This window comes from Sceloporus occidentalis, unplaced genomic scaffold (assembly GCF_023333645.1).
Source record: "Sceloporus occidentalis isolate IW3139 unplaced genomic scaffold, rSceOcc1.0.p SCAF_254, whole genome shotgun sequence".
NCBI lineage: Eukaryota > Metazoa > Chordata > Lepidosauria > Squamata > Phrynosomatidae > Sceloporus > Sceloporus occidentalis.
Genome location: NW_028317234.1, coordinates 628,867 through 645,104, shown reverse-complemented (window position 1 = coordinate 645,104; position 16,238 = coordinate 628,867). Strand labels below are relative to the sequence as shown.

The following is a 16,238-nucleotide window of genomic DNA, read 5'->3' as shown; positions in this document are numbered from 1 at the left end:
GCGGTCATGCCCACATTTGCTTGGGTTTTGGAGTCAGGTTCTGGGAAGCCTATTCCTTTGTGCCCATTAATATTTCTGCTCCCAAAACCCAGTCATTCTCTTGTTTAAGCCAGAGTAGAAACATGGTTTTATATATATGTATCCACCCATTCTTTTCAAGTGTACCATAAGATCATGGACCATATAAACATGGATAGGTCGAGAGGTGGTTCATCAGACTTCAGTATCCTTTACCGAGATTTGGGCCTCTTGACCTACTTATGCTGGCTATCATCAATAACTGAATGTGTACCCCGGCTCTGGGTGCACACAGCACCCAGCCCCTTGCCTACAGTTCTGTGAAGCACAAGTATAGATGGTTCCCAGATATGGACATATATTTATATATATATGGACACATATCTGGACATATAAACATAAGGTATAGCTTGCTTTATTGGGTGTTGGATGCATCTATCTATAAATAAAACATGTTTTAAAAAGCACACTTAAGACACTGTATGTGTGACTGAACCAATAATAAAACTTATACCTAAGAAATGATGTAGTAAAACTAGTACTACTTTTCTCATAAATAAAACTTCCCACAACAAATTATATCTATTTATAAAAGTATAAAATATTTTCCATACTCCAGAAGAACAAATTTTTAGGTGCCCTAAGCTGACTTTTCATGGTACTAATGTTAAACCCTCACCAAGTTGTCTCTGGTTAGGGTACCATAAGCATCAATGGGAAGGGTCTTGGCAACTTGTTTTTGAGAGCAATACCATGCTGGGAGTAAGGACAAGGTTCTTTTAATGCCCCATTGGCCTTTGTTTTGCAATGTGTTGCTAGATTGTCTGGGCTCAATAGCCTAATACATGTACACATGTTCTTAATAATGTAATCTTAGATAATAATGAAGTACATTTTCTTGTGTACAAAAAACAGTTAAACAATATGGAAACCTGGCTACTAGTTTTGACTGAAAAATAATACAATATAATAAAGTTATTTCTATCTAATTTCAGGTGTATCTTTCTGTGACCTTTGTTGCTCTTCCTAACCTCTCTGTAGAAACATTACTCTGTGGAAATGTAAATGTGCTTCTGAATTCAGTACCCCCCTCCCTTTCTCTCCTATCTCGCTGGCAGTCAGAAAGCCGCATCAGTCTGGACTGTGTTGCTGTCACAATAATAAAAATTGTCAGACAGGAAAACGTTAAGACAGCTATCAGTGCTGTCAGGTTGGAACATTTGCTCCATTGTACAATTTACCTCTCCGTTTTCAAGTGGGTGAATATTTGAATAATAAGATGTGCATATGACCTCGTCATCCCTCGTAAAGGAAGGCTGACCCCCACCGACATGAGGGAAGATATTATATCTGTTTAGGCATTCACTGTCAGTGATGGCGTAGTATTGCCATGGCATGAAAGACACACCGTCCAGGGACCTCTCCAGAATCCAGTTTCCAGGGCGTGGGGAATTAGCAGCCTTAATGATAATGTAAGCAATCTGAAACACCTAAGAAAAGAGAAAAAAAAAGTATGATATATATCTTCAAAGTATAAACTGTGCAAGTATAACAAAATTTAACAACATGATAGTAACCCTTATTGGTTAAGAGAGCCAACAGGTAGTTCTGTCATTGTTCTTGAACTTGGACAGCTTGTAATTTATGTATATAGAAAAGCAAAATGAGTCAAATGGCCATGTAATAGTTTAGACTAGAATGCATTTGGTAGAAAACTGATTCAGTGTTCATTATTCAGTCCTCCCATACATTCAACAAAAGAGACTGTATGCAAAACCAATGAAGAGCTTGGAAATAACCCAGACGTGGTGTAATATTACAAGCATAAGGCATACAAGGTTTCAAGTAGTGCTCCAACATCTTCATATCAAAGAGACCAAGGAGGAAATTATGTATGGATTTATTAAGTAACTTCATATACAAGGGTGGACTGGCACTCCTTAGCCCAGGGGTTGAGTCCAGCTAAGTGGCTTAATTATACACTGTCTCAATTAGCATTTAGCATGCTGAATGGGTCCTTCTCTGCCCCAACCTACACAAATGTTATGACTACATAAAAAGAATATAAATTAGCACATGAAGGATCTAGTCCGGTGAACTTTATATTTATATATATAATTTTTATAGATTTAGACTAGGGCAACAAATTGAGATTGCTAGCAATTTTCTTAAATCAGTTATGGTTTTTCAAGATTTATACGCTTGGAAGTAAAACTAAAGGAGAAAATTATCTCACTAATGACCATGAACGTGATAATATGGCCTGGAATTATGTTAATCTTACAGTAGCTTTTTCGCACTACTGGTGTTTTATTGTAAAATATATTTCATATATTATCATAAAATCACAGAACTTGAACTATTAGGATCATAAACTAAAGGGCTTATAGCTGTGATTAGTGAGGGATGGTCACTAAATGAACTAACACACCTAAGGTACAGTCTCTATCATATACCTCTTGTCGTTATATCACTCTAGAATGGGGCTCAAAACTATTCACATGTGAAATGTTTATAGGACAGTTTGCATGAAATGCTCTGTAGATGCATTTGGTGTCAGACCTGGAAAAGTCAGAGGATGGTATAGATGATAGATAGCATTTGTGGTTTCTATTAATTATTTTCTCTTAACTATGAGATGCTGGTGCTGAAAAAATGCTATTATCAAAAAGTGTTATTCCTTTTAATTAAATAGTTACATAGTTACATGTGCTAGAAAAATAATATGCTTCATCCACTAAGCATGAATCTAAACTATATAATTTGTGTGACCATTCACACAAATTATATAGGTCTGCTCCCTATGGAGGAGGCAGGAAGCGGAGGGTGAGTGAAGTAAACACCGCCGCCCCTACCAACAGATCAACACTTGCCAGCCCTCCCTTGCTCTCAAATATAGTTTTTGCGAGGAGTTGTCATTGGGCACAAAAGCAGACAATCATGGGTTCTTCCTATAGAAGCCTAAACTTGTCATAAAGGTTATTATGTTTTTAATGTGAATAAACCTTCAGAGAATATACAAAAAATTACAGATCTCCTAAGGTTCATTACCAGTCTTAAGGTAACAACGTTATGCTTTCAGGAACAGAATAGGTTCATTACATAAAGTAAAGCAAAAAACTCACTGCCAAAGTAGGTCATGTTGGCAGGTATAAACAGTGCTTTTTTCCTCCTTCTCCTCATTAACAAATAGTAAATATGGGTGCCGATTGACATAGTAGTTTTATTATGCACTTTTATTAATTATATTAGGCAACTGACATCCTGATTAAAACCTTTTAGTATGCAGTATTCTATAGAGAAGGTTGCATCCATAGCTGGATTTACACCCAAAGTAGTATGTGGTACAAATACCCATAATTGACAACATGCCAGGATTGGTTGCCTGGAGCTCCTTTTCTCCTGCGGGTGCGACAGGGATCAGGATGTAGGGCTTGCTATGAACGGGGAAGGGCTAGCCCCAATTTGACAGGAACTGGGAAGAGGGTAGGCGGTAATGGGTGAAGAAAAGGTGGGAGTGGGTGGAATTATAATAGGGAGATCTATCAGCATTTGTTTTCTGTTGCTACGTTTCAACAACACATCCAGCAGTGTGCAATTCTGCATTTAGGCACTCATTTACCTGTATCTTTATAATGTTTATATTTCTAACAGCCTTGAAAGGATTGAAATATCCACAGTATCGTGCTGTAGATATAACATTATGATCTGTTAAATTGCTTTCAGAGAACTGGGTTTTTAAGGGATAACACAATAAGTAATACTTAATTGCCCGTATTATGGTATCAGTGACTCATTTCTATGGGTACTGTGCAGTCATTTACTAAGTGTAATGTTCTGGAGACTCTTAATTATATTTTATATTGTATAGCATATAAAAAGTGGCTTAACCCTTTCATTAACTGTAAATTATGCTATAAAGTCTGAGCATGTGACAAAAAAAGCATTTACCAAACTTTTGTTCAATGCACTTCATGGCACTGCCAATATTTAATTACATATACTATAAAATTGTCTACTAAAATACACATATGGTTAGCATAATGCATGTTTCTGTAGGATGACATAAGGCTACTACAGCAAGTCGTGTAATATGCATTATGTGATCCCGAAGTTGAAGACAATCGCGCGTCAGTTTTCCACGAGGTGAGAGGGAAAGGGAGTAGTCTATGTGTGTGTCAGCGTGTTTAGTGTTCTGTAGTGCCAGGTTCAGTGTGTATAGTGTTAGATTAATTGTGTATATTTTACATTTGTATAGTGTTATTGTGTGTGTATGTTGTTGCACAGTGTGTGCATGTGTACAAAAGTGTGGTGTTAGCAAATATTTGCGACTGGTGTTATGTGTGCATCAGTCCTGAGCCTAGGGCTAATGGCACCCGGGAGATGGAGAGGAAGCGAAGGAGACTGCTTAACAGATGCACACATCACATGCATCACTCTCTCTGTGGTAAAGCATAGAGATACAGGACCATCCACTGGACCATCCACCTACAACAAAGGAACTTCGATATGCCACATCTACCATAGGCTTAGTTCTTCTGTGTGAATCAATGCAACTGCATAATGCATTGCTTACTTAGTTACCCAAGGCTGTCTTATCATGAGAGATTAATGACTCGATTTACCAATAATTTAATGTTTTTGTTTATCTGCTTATTAAATAGATTGATGTTTTCACTAATTTATCCATTCTTTATTTAAGGGATTATCATTAATATATATATTTGCCAAATAATTCATGTATTGATCCATACTTTATGAAAAATGTTTTCTATTATTTATTATATATATTTTGTGAGATATTTGTAGAATAGGACATATTGCTTAAATATGTATTATATTAACCCCTTGATGACAATTGCCGCTCTGGGCACGTCACGGAAAATCAAGTCGTTAACGACAATTGACGTGCCAGGACCGGCACGTCTTTAAACGGGTGCAGAAAGTGATCTACTTTCGCTTTCTGCACGCAAACGGCGTTGCTGTAATGCCTCGACCTCGAGGCCCCTCCCCGGGGCTTCAACATCCGCCATATTGTATGGCGGCGGACGCCTGTTTTAAAAGCGTTTAGGAGGCGATCAACGATCACCTCCTAAACTTAAATGGTGTCGCTGGAATGCCTCGATCAGGAGGCATCCAGCGACACCAAACACTTACCTCTGGATGGACTGTGACCGCTCCGGAGAGCGGTCACAGCCCGGGAAAAAAAACAATAAAGAAGAAAAAGTTCGCTAGATGGTCTCCAGACCCTCTAGAGAACTCTGGCTCCACTTGCAGGTTGAATACAGGTACTGCATTCAACCATGCAAGTCAATGGATCCCAGCTTTCTAATCACAGTGTGATTAATAAAAATAAATAAAAAAATAAAATAAAATTAATAATTAGAAAAAAATAGTAAAAAAAACAGTAAAATGTAAAAATAATTTCCCACTGATGTCACTATCAGGGGAACCTTGAAGTTGAAAAAAAATGTTACATTTTTTTTTTTAAAAAAAGGCAAAAAAAAAATATATATAAAAAATATATTTTTGTGAGCAAATCCTAAAATTAGCATATTAGCTTAAAACAATTCTCGCATGGAAAGAGTTAAAATACTGGCATATTAAATGCCCATAGGGTGTCTACTTAACACGGGGGGGAAGGATGGCCACACATCTAATTTCCAATTAGAAAAATGCACACGTACCAAATGTGGCATTTTAGTTCCCCCAAAAAATGACAAACCCATGCATGTGGGGTATCACTGTACTCAGGAGAACACCTGAACACATATTGGGGTGTCGTGTGACAGGGGCATAAACCAGGAGCTGTAAATTCATACATAAAGTAGGTGTGTGGGGGAAAAATACACACAAAAAAATACTACTGCAAACTTTGAAAAAATTCTGGTGGTAAAATGTGTGCATGCAAAGAGTTAAAATACCAGCATTTAAAATACCCTGGGGTGTCTAGTTTTCAAAAATATATGTTGGGCTTTTTGGGTTTTGTTGGGCACAGTGAAATGGCCCGGCTCAAAGATGTACCAAATAGGGCATGGGCAGTGGATCCCCAAATGCCAAAGTTCAACATTGAAAATGCGCATGCCCCAAATGTGGCCCTTTTGCCCCCAAACAGCCAGGCAAAATCATTCATGTGAGGTATCGCTGTACTCAGGAGATGTTGCTAAACACATATTGAGGTGTTTTATGATTGTGACATATACCAGAACCTGTTTATTAATACCTGAAGTAAAATGTGTGTGAAAATACAAATGCAAAAAAAATTACTACCATAAAGTTTGACAAAGGCTGATGGTACAATTAGTGCTTGGAAAGGGTTAAAATACTAGCATTTGGAATACCCTGGGGTGTCTAGTTTTCAAAAATATATGATTTGATGGGGTAAATTGCGTGGGCCGGCTTCAAATATACCCGAAATGGCACATGGGAGGAAGAATTACCAGATTTGGAAAAAATGGCTTTGAAATAGCAAAACGCTACCTGTACTTATTGCCCCATAATGTGTAGAAAAAAGCAAAAAAACATAAAAACATTGGGTATTTCTAAACTCAGGACAAATAGTAGAATCTATTTAGCAGGTTTTTTCATTACCTTTTCTAGATGAGTAAAAGATTTTTCAACTAAAAGTTAGAAACGTTTTTTCTAAATTTTTCACATTTTTTTAATAGTAAATAATATGATACAATCAAAACAATGTCATCTAAAGAAAGCCCCCTTCTTGTCCTGAAAAAAACAACAAAACATCTAATGTGTGCGGGTTCAGTAAACGGAAAAGAAGAAAATTACAGCTAAACACGAGCAGCGCAGAAATGTTAAAACGGCCATTGTCACGAAGGGTACAAAAAGTAAAATCAGCCTTTGTCACGAAGGGGTTAAGGGCACGTATGACGACAGAGCATCACTTAAACAGAAGGGAGAGGGGCAATATGATCGAAACTTTAAATATATGAAAATAAAAACATTCTTCAAAAAAAAAAATGGCTCCTAGACCAAATCCATCAACTCTTGAAATACAGTATTATAAGCATAATTCCCCGTACTGTGGAACCATTCCCCTTTTTGGCTTTTGATGAGAAATAGCTATACAAATGTGTAGGCATTTCCAGTATTGACTACAATAAGATTAAACGTTTAATCTAAACTTTCTACAATTATCTATAATGCCTTTAATTCAATGGCTACCTGCTGCACACGGTCAGTTACTCAAACACTTGATGCCAACAGTGCCAACATTTTGGCAGGAAAGTGGTACAGTGGTAGGAACGGACATTTTATAAATAACAGCACCAGGTATGTGCAGAACTACCGACTATAAATAGCTTTACTGAAGATGGCCATTCTAGTACTGAAATTTACAAGAGACTGTTTATAGAATTGTGCCTGTTACAAGTGTGCAGTTATGATTCTCAGCTATAACCTCTAAAGCTCCATAATTTACAAATATAGCTTAAAAAATGTTTTGTATAAATAATACAAATAGAGTAAGCAGCATTGGGGTGATGGGGGGGCTTGCATAGTTACAAATATACATTGTAGTCATATATATATTCCCTCTTTGGCATAAAAATTGCTTAATAGCTTATTGGTGGCCAGAAGACAGAAACAAACACATCTTTCTTGTTTCATCGTTTTGATCAAGGTGCCAGAAACAAAAACCATGTGTTCCTATATAGTTTATGGGGGCCACATCAAAACAAAGCATGCTAAAGACTTCTCTTTGACATGGTAAGCATCATCTCAGCTTCAGCCTTTTATTCAGGATATTGCCAAAGAGGCTTTTGAAGTGACACAAAGTTATTTACATTTAATTCAGCTGGGAATAACATTACATTTGCTTCTGCGTGTCTCTTTCAACAGCTGAACAAAAAGATATTCAACACCATAATATTCCTTCTGGCAATGATGGTTTTTTTTAATAGGAAATAAAAAAATAGATTTGGATTTCAAGTATTTCTTACTTTCCACTACGTCTTTATAAGATGACTCACTCATAAATGCCTACAGTTGTTGGCTTGCTTAAAAGATTATTTGTTTTTGCTTATAAAAAAAGTGATATATCTGAAGAGAGCAGGTAAATGTTGTTAAAGGAAGCTAAAGCATTTGACTGGTCAAGAATCAGGGACAGATTAATGTAATAATATTACGAACAGTTCAAACACAGAGGAATTTATCTTATATTTGTAATACTTTTTGTATTTATATCTTATATTTGTAAGACCCACCATGAAGATTCTTAAAATTCTGGGTGTATATTGTACATGTAACTTTTAAGTTTAATTCATTTTTGTTGTTTTTTTTTTAAAAAAAAAACTTGGTAAGTTACACAATGGGTACAGAGGTGCATTGTCAATGTTTAATTATTCAATGATTGTCAGCGTAGTAGGTCAGGTAATGGATTCCCCAAGCAGGAACAATACGTATAGCCGATATGGAGGTCACGGGTCAGGCCAGGAAGCAACAATTTTGTAAACGGTATAACAGGCACGGGTCAGGACAGGCGGTGACAATCTCGTTAACGGCATGGTTTGGGGCAGGCGGCAAAAACACTCAAAGTCGGGAGACGGTCCAGGAGTCAAAATATCGGAGACAGGCAGTAATGAAGCGATATAGGAAGAGGATACGGGCAAAAGGGACTGGAGGACAACAGGATACAACCATAGGGGAGCCAGTATAACCAAGCAATGAGTGTTGTGCTTGGTGCACTTTTATATAGTTTTATACTGTAGAGGGAATAGGCGTACACTCTTTATTCTGTGCCGTGCCTTACTACTCGCGTGCACCCCCGGTCTCCCGCAGGTAAGGTTCGGAGGTGGTCGCAACAGAGATTGTATCCTATGTAAACATAAACAGCAATATTTAAGTTATAGGACGCATGCATAACTTTTGTTACAAAGTACAACCACCATAAATACATGCAGGGAAGCAAGATAAACTTAATTATTTGCATAAATGTAGTTTGATGCACTGACTGAGTTCTGAAACCACTCCAAAGCTGTAAAGTCCTAATTGTATGGTATAAATGAATTTCTTGGACTTTTCTTCTATAGCCCTATTTTCTTCAAGTATCGATATTATCTCTATCAGTGTTCATACTTTATCAGAGTTCCATTTTCTTCCTATTACTTAATTAGATGCAATTAAAAAGTGTGACCTCAATTTCCATACAGATAAGTTGTCTAGTTTCAATTGGAGGACATCAACCGCTGGACAGAATGTTTTTTTTTATGTTACATGGAACATTTCCTTCCACAAAGGTATATGATATTTTTAAAGTGATATTTTGTGCTAAATATAATTGTACACTGGCGTACTCTTGGGGGCTGCGGTTTCAATTACGATATCATTACGTCTGATAAAAAAAGTCAAACATTTGGTGAGATGACCCAGGGCAACTGACCTTTTTACAGGAAACATTACCTGGGTTTGGAACATCATTTCTTTAATTCCACTATTAGGTAGGCCAGCCTCTACATCACCCTCCTGCATTATTGAACAACCAGTTTTTAAGTTTGTCTAAGGTTTTGTCAGGACCCATGGATGTTTAAACCAGCAGCCCTGCATAGTACACCTAACCATTATGCCACCAGACGGCTTCTGGATTGCAGGTCCTCTACCTCCCCATGGACATAAGATATCTGCCTGCTTCTACGCCATCAAGGGCCTATTAATACCTGGGTATACTCCTAGCTACTTGCTAGAGCATTGTGTTCCTGGCCCAGCCAATTGTTCACTTACGTACAAGCATCCTCTGTTCCTAGGGGAAAGCCTTTGTATTTAAATATAAACCAGAGTCTATAGTGGGTGTATATTTAAATATGTAAGACTCTGGCACTAGGGAAGGGGCAGGGCTACTGGTTGTCTCCAGCAGTGAAAAGGCAGCCCCACTACACTACAGTTTTTGGAGAGGTGGACTTAGGGTGCCATTACATATGCCATGTGTTTTCAGCCTCCTTGATCCACTTGGATAACTGTATATCTAATAAGGGGTTGTCACTCAAATGGTTAAGCCTTTTTAGTTTTCTTCACTTCTAATTAGAGAATATTATTTAATATTATTTCACATTAAACATTGATGTCTAATCATGTTATCATGTGTATGACCACCTATAATATGAAGAAAATTGGTTTAAGAACAGAGCTTTAAACACATCACCTAAATCTCTATAATGGAAGCAGTGAAGCAAAACCACAAATGGTTCCTGTGAGGTATGACATTGTTTCCTATTGAGAAGAATAATAATTCAATGCACTAAGATTATTCCAATTGATCTAGACAAAATCATTAATCTGCAAAAAGGTTAGCCAATAGAGTATAAAATGTGCTCTTGTGAGCTATTCCCAACAGTTCAACTACCGTACTTCAAAAATAAATCTATCAGTTAAGATACTTTAATGCAATTTATTTTAGTCAGCAGGACAGAACCACTTAGAAATACAGTATCTGCTACTGATACATGTGGTTTCTCTGACCTAAGGTGCTAATTCTTCACAGCAGACCTACAGACGCTAATGGAATTCATGCCACTATTTAGTTGGAATTATTCTTGATGTTATCTGACAGTTTTATTTTAAGTACTGGAAAAAAAAGAATATAATGGGTTTTGTCCTTTCCTATTGTCATCTGTAGCAAGAGCCACATGGTCAAATGCAAAAACACAAATACTTAATCATAAAATTATTATCACAAAAGAAAATATATTCTTAAATGGAGAACTAAGAATTAGTGCTTTAATTCTACTTACAATTAATGAGCTCCATTATGTTTGGTGTGGTAATTGGTGAAAAAACACTGATACAGGGGTGTAACTAGAAACAACATGGTCCGGTGCAAAGATTGCCCCAGGGCCCCCAACTTCACCAAGTCACATGTCCCACAGTGGAACATCAGTGTGCACAGTGGAACATCAGTGTGCATCACACAACTTGTGAGTGCCACTTTTGCCCCAAACAGCTTGTTAGTGCCACATTTTCCCTCAAGCAGCTTATTAGTTTCCAGGGCCAGACTGGCCCACCGGGAGACTGGGAAATTTCCCAGTGGGCCAGTTGGTCCGTGGGCCAGGCAGCCGGCAGATCAACATTCAAAACAGCGAGCGGGATTCAAAGTGGCCGGCGTGGGACAGCTGGGCCAGCTCCTCCGGCTGCCAGCGCCTAATGAAGTTAAAGGGGACTCAAGATTTCAGATGGCGTGCCATTGGGCGATGCTGTACATGCAGGCCGGCTACTTTCATTTCTGTAGTAGCTATACCTTTCTTGTTCCGTTGATCTATACCTGAAAAACAGTGTTGAAACTGCATGAGGGAGGAAAAGGGAGGTTTAGTACCATGAAGGAGAGAATAAAGGGACTCAGGCGGTGATGACAGGGGAGGGGGACCACCTAAAGCTGGCCTTGATCACAACTCGCACTGCATTTCAGGGCAGAACTGCACAATTCATATGCTAAGAGATCTGCATAGTGTTGTGCTCCTCCCCTGCCCTGCATGCGTGGGGCAGAGAAGACCAGTCTGAGAGCTGAGAAATTACCTCAGACTTCGCTTGTTAGGCCTGAGGAAAGGCGGCCTGAAGCACCGGGCTATTGGTATACGCAGGGGGTGATGGAGCTGGTGTTGGGGACTCGTGGGGCCTTCTATACACCATTGTTTATACTACTGCAGGGTCACGTTATTCACGTTGGTTACACCATGCACCCACCTCAGTGCAACCCTGCTGCTGAGGAGGGGGGTCGGGGAGAGTATACTGCTACCGGGCGTACACGCCTGATGGTGCCCCTGGTTATAAACACCTCCCCCCGTGCTTAGGAAACTAGAGAGGATGGTGACACATACTTGGGTAACCACTCACCATAGGGCCATATGGTTACTTCATGAACTCCCCCATTCCAACATACTTAGAGGGTGCGTTTGTATACAACAGAGTTTGTTCTCTTTCCTTGATAGGGTTTGTTCATTCCCTCATCCAAGACATAGCTAATCTTAAGCTTCAGGAATTTATCTTCCATATATTAATGTCCCTATACTATTGTTCAGGGGAAGGGAAAAGATAGGGATCATTTGGCAACTCGACTACAGTTCATGGGGAGCCTTATGTATTTTCTTTTTAAAAAAACATTTTCTATCTTTTTCCTATCATGAACACAAATGAAAATATACTGTGGCCCTCAGTTGTAAGATATTTTTGTCTTACCTAACATAAGTAATCAACAAATCCTGCATTTTTATGAGGTATCTCCAATAAGGGTTGCTTAAGATGCTTATATCAAAGTATAGTGTTTGATATTTACACAAGAGTCTCTGTGACAAAATAGAACTTGAAACACAGCTCATATGTCTATTAACAATGCTTGTTTCTTGTGGAGAGAAAGCAGCCTATAGCACTAATTGACAAAAGATGGTATTCTGAAAAGGTTGGAACCTAATTCCTGTAGGTAAGTGTGATGGGACGCCCTGTACCTCGTGTGTTGCTTCCTCCTGCCAGGATATCAGCGATTAACCCCTTCAGCGCCAGACAGAACCAGCATTGTAGAGAGAAGGTGAGACGCCACTGCACTGGAGCTGCGCTAGCACTGTTGCTAGCCGAAGCTAAGCTACACAGTGTGGCTATTGTCCTGAAAAGGACAATAAAGGATCGTAGCAGCCCACCCCAAGCATCAGACAGTGCTCATCTTGACGTGAAAACAGGACTATTTGGAAACACAGGGGTATTTAAACAGTACAAGGGGGTAATTTACATACAATAGACACAGCAAGCCACACAACGTTCTTCATCAGGTCCTCCTTTGCACACGACTCAGTATTTGCACTCAACCCAGTAGGGGGGTTGCTATTGTAGTCTGTGGGGAGGATGGGAAACACGGGCATTTCCCTTACTTCTGGCTGAAACCTTCTGGATATCAGATCCAGGTGCAAATACTGGCCATGGAGGTCTCTGTCCTGACCCGACGGAGAGTAAGACCACACACATAAACCCCCTCCCAAAATGCAAGTGCCACAAATCTGTTTCCAAGCTCCACAGTCTTTAGAGTCTCTTCTACTTGGGGAAACGTGGCACTCCACACCAGGGCCCATAGTGAGTAGGAAGAAGGCTGGTACTCAGTCCCCTCCAGGAGCCCATGGCACCGAGGCTACTGTGACAGTAAGGATTCTTAGATGCAAGAGATGTAAAAGAGATACTGCTCTATTAAGTGAGTTTTTACAAACCTTTTACAATATTATTAATGGTAAAGTTGCTATGTAATGTGGCATTGTCAGGATACTCTTACTCCTATAGGATCTTATTCCTATAGGTAGCATTCGGAAAGACCCTCTATGAGTTTTGTTTCATGACTATAAATCCATTATGTTTCTTGCAGTTATTTTACCCATACATAATCTGACTATATGTTTAAGGAATAAATACAATGTATATTTTGTATATATGATACAATGTATATTTTGTATATATGATATTTTGCAATGGCCACTTATTTAACCTGCATTCCTCACTTATATATATATATATATATCTTTATTTATTTTAGATTGACTTTCTCCAACTTTTCTTCATCAATCATAGAACATAATTGTGTACTGAATCCTAATAACTTTAGCCATTAATCATTGAAAAGTATTTTTTCTAAATTACAAGCAAAATGCCATGGTATTTAAGTAATTGCATGAATCGCGGTGGGATTTGTTTTTATCAAATTGTATAGATTGCAGAGCTGAACTGGTTGCCCATGTATTTCAATGTGTTTAGACTACAGGGGATATTCAATAATTACCGTATTTGCTCGATTATAAGACGAGGTTTTTTTCAGAGCAAAATAGGTTTGACTATGAGACAACTAAGATCCAGATCCCCCGCAGCTGCAGGGGACCTGGATCCTCCTGTCTCCCCCACGCCCTACTTACCGCTACTTCTGAGTCCCCGGTGTGCAGCCGGGGCAGAGTGTAGATGTCTACGCGATTCGCTTAGACAACTTCCGCTGCAGCAGGAAGGAGGCGTGGCTAGCAGCGGGGGTTGTCTGCGTCCATCGCGCAGACCTTCCCCGGCTGTCAGAGATCAGAGTTCCCCGCACCAGTGCCGGTGTTAAAAGGCATATCATGGGGCACAGTGGCATATAGGGGGTATAAGGCATTTCTGGGGCAGATGTGCATAACTGGGGGGTTGGAAAATAGAAGGAAATAAAACCAAAATATTTTTCTCAATCATAGCTTTTATTAAAAAAAAAATAGTTTAGATGAATTAACATTTACTGGTAAAACTTTTTTCCTATAGGGTCGTCTTATATTCAGGCTTTTTCTTTTTTTCCTTAATTAATATTCAGATTTGAGGGGTCGTCTTATAATCAGGGTCGTCTTATAATCGAGCAAATACGGTATTCCTCCTTGATATGTGTTTTTATTGCATATAGTGCCTAGGGAGCATATATATATATATATATATATATATTGTGACAGGGAACAGGGCATTGTGGTGGATAACATGTACATTTCCCACAAAATACTGCAGTGCAATGTATTCGATAACCCCAGGGAGAATGTTTTGTTACCAGCAAAGTAATGGTAATGTTGTAGTTATGTTTGGGTCCCTGGGGTGGAGCATTTGGAGAGAAGGGAGGGCCAGTGCTCCACTCCACAGTTTACTTGCAGCAGGTGATGCAGCCAGTCCAGGAGTTCTGGTTCAGAGATTTACTCACCTGTTACCAATGAGCAGCAGGGGGCTGCTACAAAAAAGGAGCCCTGTAAGTTAGTCAGGTGAGAAGCATACAAGCAGTGAGTGAGACTGCATTTTCTCCTAAACAAATCTGCTGAACGGTTCCTAAACGAAAAAGGTCTGTGCTAAATGTTTTTTGTTGGTAGCGGGTAAGCCGTCCAACGATAGTTAGTTTGTTTGTCAGTAAGTGCTCAGAGAGCAAGGCTTTTCTTTTTGTTTGTTTTATTTATGTTTGTTTACAGACCTTTTAATAAAAAGGACTACAATTCTAAAAATAATTCAGCCTTATGTGGTATTTCAAACCTTAAGACTGTGTGGTTACACGATCCCAGCTCACAATATATATATATATACATATATACATATATATATATATGTATAAATTGACGAGTCCAAAATCAGCTGTTAGGACTAATTTCACCTGCCTTCAGCTTGGAACAGCAATACAAATCCTAGAAACCTATTCTAATGTTCTTTGTTACTTAATGAAACATTTGGTTGTGGAATTAAACTTGGTTTTCCTAATGAACCAACACCTCGTATTTAACAAAACACTATATTGTATAATACGAGACAGAAAGATAACCAGGATATTCATAATGGAATAAATTGGTTGGATAAAAACCACCTATAACTTAAAGCAATTTATTCTGTCCATATTTCTATCTGTTTAAAAAAAGTGCAAGTTCATTTTATTGTCCAAGCCACATAGTATGCATATTATTAAGTGAAAATGTCTATTCAGTATACCTCGACTACTGGGGTTTTCAAATAAAAACAGAATAGTTGTCAATATTTTTTTTTTTTAATATATCATATTATTCTTTGATATGAAGAGCTTTTATATGGAACATTAAGTATAATTTATTTTGGAACAATATGCACTTCCATGGTTCTTAGGTCATTATAGTCCTGCTGACTAGTAAGACTTTGTAATAGACCATGGGCGTGTTCTCAGTTGCCTTTTGGTAGAAAGAACCACAGAAATGTAACAAAACAAAAAGTCGTGTGCTGAAAGTGGGTTACTAAATTGTTGTTGGTAGTAGGTTTGATACTTTGATTTTTTTCTTTGATGTTTTAGGACACCTGACCATTATACCAACAGGGACGTTTATCACATGGCATTCACATCACAACCATGTGGGAGTGCGCAGGATTACTGGGACTCGCAGGTATATTGTATGACCGCCCGCTCACAACACACAGAACACACTTGCACCCCCATATGTATTATTTTCATCCATAATTTTATTCCGTGAAGAGATTGAGCCACTAAACATGACACTTTCAGTAATAAGCCCAAATAGTACAGTATTATGCTACTCCTTCATTCACCTTTCAGTTTTATGTCCTGTAGGACTAAAAGTGACCTTGAAAAACAAACAATACCAATAACTTAAAGTTCTACCAAATGCAAACAGAACACTTGGTGGATGATGACCTGTTTGCTTTCATACTTTTACTTTAATTGGACATTTCCAGTGGGTTGTTATTGCTGTGTTGACAACATTGTGAGAGTGTCAGCTTTC

General features: G+C 38.5%; 1 protein-coding gene across 1 annotated transcript in view; it reads right to left on the bottom strand.

The window, feature by feature from the left end:
* LOC149275966 (laminin subunit alpha-2-like) overlaps positions 1-16,238 on the bottom strand; it is a 411,836-nt gene that overhangs the window by 309,125 nt on the left and 86,473 nt on the right. The window contains 1 exon segment of the mRNA XM_089504075.1: positions 1,260-1,508. Coding sequence (XP_089360201.1) covers positions 1,260-1,508 — 249 coding nt within the window.